Source organism: Octopus bimaculoides, chromosome 2 (genome assembly GCF_001194135.2).
Source record: "Octopus bimaculoides isolate UCB-OBI-ISO-001 chromosome 2, ASM119413v2, whole genome shotgun sequence".
In the NCBI taxonomy this organism is placed as follows: domain Eukaryota; kingdom Metazoa; phylum Mollusca; class Cephalopoda; order Octopoda; family Octopodidae; genus Octopus; species Octopus bimaculoides.
This window is the reverse complement of record NC_068982.1, coordinates 166,742,423-166,751,188: the sequence shown is the minus strand read 5'-3', so window position 1 is coordinate 166,751,188 and position 8,766 is coordinate 166,742,423. Positions and strand designations below refer to the sequence as shown.

At 36.4% G+C, this 8,766-nt stretch overlaps 1 protein-coding gene across 4 annotated transcripts in view; it reads right to left on the bottom strand.

Annotated features, from left to right (window-relative positions):
- The window catches only part of LOC106881530 (cilia- and flagella-associated protein 206), a 100,733-nt gene that overhangs the window by 710 nt on the left and 91,257 nt on the right, over nt 1-8,766 (bottom strand). For all 4 annotated transcript variants that reach the window (XM_014931950.2, XM_052965702.1, XM_052965703.1 and 1 more), the window contains 3 exons: nt 6,335-6,428; nt 4,502-4,645; nt 1,319-1,407 (listed from right to left, as the gene is read on the bottom strand). In XM_014931950.2, the coding sequence (XP_014787436.1) occupies nt 1,319-1,407; nt 4,502-4,645; nt 6,335-6,428 (327 nt within the window). The remainder of the gene's footprint in view (nt 1-1,318; nt 1,408-4,501; nt 4,646-6,334; nt 6,429-8,766) is intronic.

The window sequence follows — 8,766 nt, the reverse complement described above, 5'->3', positions numbered from 1 at the left end:
GTTCAAACGCTCTAATTGCTGACAGTAGACTTGAGCATTGATTGTTGCATTAGGTGGTAATAATTCAGAGTGAATTACTCCTTTGCAATCCCACCAAATAGAAAGAAGAACCTTTTTCCCATGAAGTTCCCTTCTCAGTTGTGGTTGGGCTTTTTCCCTTTTACCAAGCCACTGTTTATGGCATTAACATTTCGATAGAAGATCCAGTTTTAGGTACCAGTCACAAGTCTATCCAAAAAGGGTGAAACGAGTTCACGAGAATGGAGAGAAGAGCAGATGTCAACTCGGGATTTGTGGTTGCTTTCAGACAAGTCACGAGGCACCCATTTTCCAAGTTTAGGAACCTTTCCAAGTTGTTGAAGATGATGATGAACAGTTGTATGGTTTGAACTAAGCTTTATTGCCAATCCTTCAACTGATAATGTAGGATTTTCTTCAAGTAATGCCATCAGGAGCTTCTCATCAAACTCAACTGGACATCTTGTTCGATCTTCATCTTCAAGGCTGAAATCTCCACTTCTGAATTTTGCAAACTCACTTCCTCATGATTGTGAGCCCAACATTCTAACCACTGTGCCATGCCTCTCCACATAACCTATCCTCTTAAAGAAAGGAGGCACATTGAATAAAGAACAGTAGCTTGGAGGAGGCAGAGCAGCCTATTCCAGGTGACACTTTTGAGTTTGTTGTATAAGCCTGTATAGGTTTGGGTGAGGGGTCAGAATAGAGGGGCAAACTCAAGGGCTGTTCTAGGCAATGCGCACTCTCAAGTTAAGACACTGATAGGCAACAATGGCTTCGATCATTGGTCTGCTTGATTGGGAGCTCGGGTTAAACATCAAGAACAACACTAAGCATTATTAATTTATGCAAATAAAAATATTTTTGATAAGAAATATGTAATAATAATTTCTCACATTGGCACAAGAACTCAGTTTTGTGGAGAATAGGGTTGGGGTATATATCTGGTGCTTCTTTTGTTCATCCTAAAAGGATGAAGGCAAAGGTGACCTTTGTGGAAATCAAACTCAGATTGTGAGTAGCAAAAATAAATTTTACTATTTTTACCAAACAATTATACTTCTTTGTGTCAAATGATTGCTTTGACAAAAAATAGTAGCTAAATCTCCCTCAAATCACATTTTAAAAACAAACCTAAAGGGTAAAAAGTCCTAAACCTAGATACGGTTGTGCCTTAAAATAAGTCCAGAATAACTTTAATCATAAGTCTATGCAATCAGGGTTGATTTGAGGCTAACAACATCTTTTATGTTCACCCTATCCTCATTAATCATAAGAAACATTAAAACTACATTACTTTGGCATGTAAGTTTGTGTAGTGACAATCTTCCGGTGACTGCTGGCATCAGTTTGAGCTGAATGTGTTAATTTATGGCGCAGATCAGTCTGTTAAAGAAAGGTTTTATATAATGTTATTAATTTCTTGCATATTAAAGTTTCTGGTATTACAATAGCAACAATTCTCAAAGGTGTTTTACAAGCCCACAGCTTCATAGAGAGGGTCAATATACTTTATGGAATTGACCCTGTAGAAGACCAGTACTTATTTTATCAAACAGTAAAGCTGGTACTGGTAGGATCTGAACATTTAAAAAATCTTTTACTCAAAGGTGGAGCTCATAACCATTTACAGAGCCACCATGACTGGTGGATGGAAGATATCCTCAAACCAAAGACCTGGCCTAAATATCTGAAACTGAGTGAGCTTTACTAAAGGCACCCAAGGCCCAGGTGATGGTCTTAAAGTGAGAGGCAGATTAAGTTACCTTGATTTGAACTCAGAATGCAAAGAGCCAAAACAAATCTTGCAAGGATGCTTTCATTTCCCTGTCAGTCCACCTTTCCGTTAATAATTGAACTCAGAAGGATAAAGGACAAAATTGACTTGGTGGAATTTGAACACAGAAAACAAGATGCCAGACAACATAAATTGAATAAAATCTAGGACAACTTGAGTAATTTGAAACAGAAATTTAGACTCAATATTCCTATCCACTTGTAACCCTTTCTTGTCTGCTTGTGTCCCTGGTTATTTTGTAAAGAGCATGAACATCATTGCATCCTCATTCAAACAGCAGATAGTTTTTTCTCAATTCATCATCATCATTATTGTTTAGTGCCCTCTTTCCATGTTGGCATGGGTTGGACAGTTTGACATGGAGCTGGCTAGCAGGGAGCTGTCCTGACTCCAACTGTCTGTTGTGGCATGGTTTCTATGGATGGATGCCCTTCCTAATGCCAACCACTTAACAAAGTGTGATGGGTGCTTTTTACATGCCAATGAAGAACACATTGAACAAGGTAGTACTCTTATCTTCATCATCATCCTTTTGAAGTCCACTTTCTCATGCTTACATTGGCTGGATGGAGTTTATTGAGGCAAATATTCTACAGCCAGATGCCCTTTCTATCTCTATCATTCACCTATTTTCAAGCAAGGTAATCTTTTCTCATGACCACACATGTTCTTGTAGTATTTGGGAAATGAATAACAGTGACAATCATTTACAATGATCATGCAATGTTGATACAAAGAAACACAAACACACATGCACTCATACACATATACAAACACTTATATATCATTTATAACTACATATACCATAAAAATCCATGTAATTTGGAAACCTGTGTAATTTATGCAGGTGATTTTCAGGATAAAAATTATTAAAGAAAGCTTCTATTCATATAAAATTCGCACCCAAAAGTTTTCAGAATTGCCGATATGGCCAGGGAAAAAAAAAGTTTCTCAATTTAGTTGTATTTAACATAATTTCGCTTACTTATGATTAGATTTTATTAAATTTTCACTAAATTAAAATAATTTCTGTTTAACAGGTATGACATTGAAAGCTATTAAATTACGAAGTGTTTGTGTTCATCATCATCATCATCATCATCATTGTTTAACGTCCGCTTTCCATGCTAGCATGGGTTGGACGATTTGACTGAGGACTGGTGAAACTGGATGGCAACACCAGGCTCCAATCTAATTTGGCAGAATTTCTACAGCTAATAAACTTTATTTTACATTTCTTGCACACAAGAGATTATGTCCTATCTTTAGCATAATTCTGTATGTCTTCTCAAATCACGATCACAGAAAAAGTTGTTGATAATCTTATCAGCAAAAACAAAGCTGATAAATACGCACAAGTGTTGCAAAATAAGTTTAATTACCAATAAACATCAGCTTGGATGACACTTTACTCAACCGACAGAGGAAGGTGACTGATCAAACTGATTATGTAAACAGAATTCTGATTGGTCGAAAATGCCTTCTTGTCTCAAGCTCTAATTTTTCTGCCTATTCTTGTCGGAACCTTTGATATGGAGTATTGAAATTTTAATCCCTTTCAGACTTATAAAATGTCAAGTAAACTTCAAAATTTGTCATTACCATTTTAGCCAGCGACCAAACTGATAGTTTGGTAACGTGCTAAAATAAGCATTAAAAGTCGAATGGAGAAAATAAACAGCTTTACAAGTTTAACTCAATATTTATTGAACAAGAGAGGTATGAAATTTAAGAAGCGACTTGTTAGAATATACCTATTTGTGAGGAGACATAAACAAGAATTGCAAAAATCTACTATACCAAAAGAACTGGTAATACATACATTACAAGTGTTCTATGAAGAGAACATAAGATTGCTGCATAATTCAACATGAATGTGAAATGACATTAAACATTGTATAAGGTAAAATGAAAGTTTCTGTAGGAATGCTAAGTCATACTCACTTAGTGAGCTTACATGCGCAAGGATGAATTATAATGTTGTTGTTGTTGACGTTAGATGCAGTAAGAGCTGATAGCAGCGATATCAGCAGTGAGGAATTTCACTGTGTTGTAACATGGAGAAAGCAAGCAAATAGCTTTCTGGTGCAAACGCAAGCCAGACTCCCCAAGCGGAGAAAAACTGATCTATTTAAGGAAATTGCTGGGCTCCATTGCAATAGGTAGAAACTCTAAGCAATGTAAAATATGGCCCAGACCGTGAGTACCAGCATGAACATCAAACTTCAAAAAGTAGTTAACCATTTAATGGTTTTAGAAAATTTATACTGAAAATATAAGCATTATACCGACCAGCATAAATAAAAGTCAACTTCATTATATTTTTTCTGTAAAAACCTATTCTGACATTGAATGAGTCAACTTTCCAGAACCATATGGTTGAGAAACAAGCTTCTTACCACACAGCCATGCCTGCACTTACTGGATATAAAAAAAATAAATAAACATATAAATACACAGTGTGTCCATGTTTGGAATGCCTTTAAAATAAAAATAACAATGAACTTATTGTATACAGTGCTCAGGTACACCACAACTCATCAGAAAAAATAACCAAAATTATATGAACAGTACATAGAATATGCACAGGAAGTTAGCAGTGAAAAGTCCTTAAAAAATAGCTAAGCTCAATGAGTGCTGATTTGAAGTTAAACATCAATGTTATATGAGTTTTTTTCTCACCAGTTTAATAGCCTTTCGCCGAAGTTCCCATTCATTCCACTCATAGGATTTAACAATGTTCTTCTCAATGAAATGTGTGTCTGTTTGAGATCCACTTTCACATTTAACAATAGGCTTATGTACATAATGGTGGCTGTCTTTTCTCTGCATTGAAACAACATTTCAGTTAGAGCATTAATTACAATCAATAATAATAATAATAATAATAATAATAATAATAATAATAATAATAATAATCCTGACCCCAGAGGAATTTTAACTCAGAGCATAACAGAAGAATTGATCATCATCATCATCATCGTTTAACGTCCGCTTTCCATGCTAGCATGGGTTGGACGATTTGACTGAGGACTGGTGAAACCGGATGGCAACACCAGGCTCCAATCTAAATTTGGCAGAGTTTCTACAGCTGGATGCCCTTCCTAACGCCAACCACTCAGAGAGTGTAGTAGGTGCTTTTACGTGTCACAATAATAATAATAATAATAATAATAATAATAATAATAATCCTTTCTACTAAAGGCACAAGGCCTGAAATTTTGCATGAGGGCACTAGTCGATTACATCAACCCCAGTGTTTCACTGATACTTAATTTATCAAGCCCGAAAGGATGAAAGGCAAAATCGACCTCGGCAGAATTTGAACTTAGACCATAAAGGTGAATGAAATGCCACTAAGCATCTTGCCTTGTGTGCTAATGATTCTGCCAGCTTGCTGCCTTAACAACAACAACAACAACAATAATAATAGTCGAAGAAATCAACTCCAGGATTTATACTTTGTGAGTCAAGTACTAATTCTATTGGTCTCTTTTGTTGAAGCGCTAAGTTACGGGGGATGTAAACACACCAACATCAGGATAATGTAAAACTAAATACACTTTAACTTTAAAATATTACATGATGATCATACTGGAATATCTTCGATCATTGGTCCACATGATCAGGACTCATTTCAGGCGAAATAACCATGACAGCTACTTAACTCACAGAGTACATACTTGACTCATTCAATCACTTCTCATTAAAACTACATAATACATACCTTTACATAGTCGATGACTGATACTATAACACATTCACATACCAATAACAATAACTCATGTACTATACAATCACCACTGAATAAAATAAGTCAACACATAGCTAATGAGAAACTCTTGATGCAGCTTCTCAACCGACTAGAAATAGCAGCCAAATCCCCTTCAAATTATCCACCATTTTATATAAAGAAGAATACATTGATATACATGCAAAGAAATGGGTCAGTTATGGCTGAAATGCATTAGATGATAGATCTGCTAGACCTAGAGATAAACTACATCAAAATCAAACATTTTGCTTATATTTGAGCAACACACATCATCGTCATTTAACGTCCGCTTTCCATGCTAGCATGGGTTGGACGATTTGACTGAGGACTGGTGCAACCGGATGGCTACACCAGGCTCCAATCTAATTTGGCAGAGTTTCTACAGCTGGATGCCCTTCCTAACGCCAACCACTCAGAGAGTGTAGTGGGTGCTTTTACGTGTCACCCGCGAAAAAATGGCCACGCTCGAAATGGTGTCTTTTATGTGCCACCCGCACAAGAGCCAGTCCAGGGGCACTGGCAACGATCTCGCTCGAAAACCCTACAAGGCCAGTCAGGCGGTACTGGCAACGGTCACACTCAGGATGGTACATCTTATGTGCCACCCGCACAAGAGCCAGTCCAGGGGCCCTGGCAACGATCTCACTTGGCTTGCCGGGTCTTCTCACGCACAGCACATTTCCAATCTTAAATATATTTACACAACATATACTCAAAATGGAAATAATATGCAAGCAAACCTGTGGTGTGATAGAAGTAAACTGGTTATACAATTCCAACAATTGTATTAACTCGGGATTAACTTTGGCAATTTCACTGACAGAAGTCACAAATCTGTTGGATAACAAGAAGAAAGATGTTAATATTACTGGATTAACGTTTTCTAAAGTATATGAAATAAAAATAATGTTAAGAAGGTAAATCGCCAACACTAATAGAGATGGAATGAACTATAGTCAGCACGGGAAATGTAAAATATATATCAATGATGTGTGGATTGACAGAATAATAAGGGCATCAGACAAAATGTCTGTGGTATTTAATAATAATAACAACAACAACAATAATAATAATAAAAATTAAAATGATAACATGAAAGCAGCAAAAAATCACATTCTATTGTCAAGGAAGCTTGCAAATTCACAAGAGAACTTGGCATTAACCCTGCATTAGATGAAAAACCTGAAACCACTGCCACAAAACAAGCAAAATGGATCAAGCAGACTGCAAAAAAGAATGGGTAGACACAAATTGGGGAGCAGTGGAGCCAGAAGCCGTTGCATAGACAGTATATACTTCAAAGTTGAAATGCTGATATAGATCAAGCAACAACCCATCAGTGACTGAGAAGTTCAGAACTGAAAGCAGAGACTGAAGGTTTCCCATTGGCGGCACAAGATCAAAGTTTGGTTACCAAAAACTACCAGGCTAACATTCTTCAAAACAGTTCTGACCCTAAATGAAGATGCTGCAATAAATTTGATGAGACAATAAACCATTTCGTCTCGGGATGTCCTGTACTGACACCAAACAAATAGAGAAATCGCCATGATAGGGTAGGACAGTATTTACATTGGAAAATATGTAAACACTACAAAATCAACAGTCCTGCTTACTGGTATGAACATCATCCTGAACCAGTTGTTGAAGGTAAAAATTTCACTATCCTCTGGGATTTTCCAGTCAACACTGACAGAACGATCCAGGCTAATTGACCAGACATGATTATGAAAGACGGGGAACAAAATACTTGTAGACTAGACTAATAGATGTAAGTGTTCCCACTGATAAAAATATATCTGTCAAGGAATTTGACAACTTAAGTAGATATAAGGACCTGGAAATTGAAATACAAAAGATGTGACATCTTAAAGTGAGAACTGTTCCAGTCATTGTAGGTGCCCTGGGTGTGATAAAAAAGGGATGTGATAAACATCTAGATAAGATCCCAGGAGAACAATGTCTTAGAGAAATCCAAAAGATTTCAATGAATTGAAGGTGGTAGAGACCTTATACAACTAAAAAAACTATTATAAAATAACCACCATAGGATTACAGAAATACCTAATTCAGAAGCAAGAAAAACTGGTACAAATAGCTACAAAGCATGAGCAAAACAAAAAGCTGTTTTCTGTCTTCAAGGAAGCTGAAAAATACAAGAAAGAAGTCACAGTACCTGACAACTATGAAGAAAAAAGAGGAAACAACAAAAGTTGTAAAACAACTGAAATCCAAACTAAAACAGGAACAACAAAGTATCATGATATAATGATGGCAAGAAAAGCTCTTACATGGGGAATATTGGGATAAGCTAAACAGAAAAGAAATGGACAAAATAAAATCCTAACAATGGCTGAGAAACTCAGGACTCAAAGCAGAGACTGAAAGATTTTTAATTGCAGCACAAGATCAAAGCCTTCCCACCAGAAATCACTAGAAACACATAATGAAGAAAAATACAAGTAACTGCTGGATATGTGGTGATGGGGAAGAAACAATAAATCAAATTGTCTCTGGCTGCCCAGTCCTGGCAAAAACGGAATATATCCACAGACACCACAGAGTTGGGATCTATATACACTGGAAGCTATGCCAACACTATGGAATGACAACAGAAAAAAGATGGTATAGGCACAACCCAGAAAAGATCTCAGAAAATGACAAAGCAACCACACTCTGGGATATGCTGATACATACAGATAGACAAATCAAGGCTAATAGACCAGATATAGTTGTCAGAGATCACTAAAAATATTTTTTTAAATACCTTCTCATCAATGTATCAATACCAACAGATGACAATGTACCACTAAAAGAAACAGAGACACTCTCAAAATACAAAGATCTAGAAATAGAGGTATCTTGACTGTGGAGCCTAAAAACAGAAACAATCCCTATAATAATAGGTGCATTAAGTATGATTGAAAAACATTCAGACAAATACATAACCAAAACACCAGGACTTAAGAATGTATACAACATACAGAAAATAGCACCACTAAGCACCATGCAGATTTTACATAAAGCAATAAGAGCACCACAATAAACCACAGCACATACCTAAGGTATGCAGAGCTGTGATCAGAAGTGAAGTGAAAGCATGTGATAAAAATAAGACGACTGAATAATAATAATAATCATCATCATCATCATCATCGTTTAACGTCCGCTT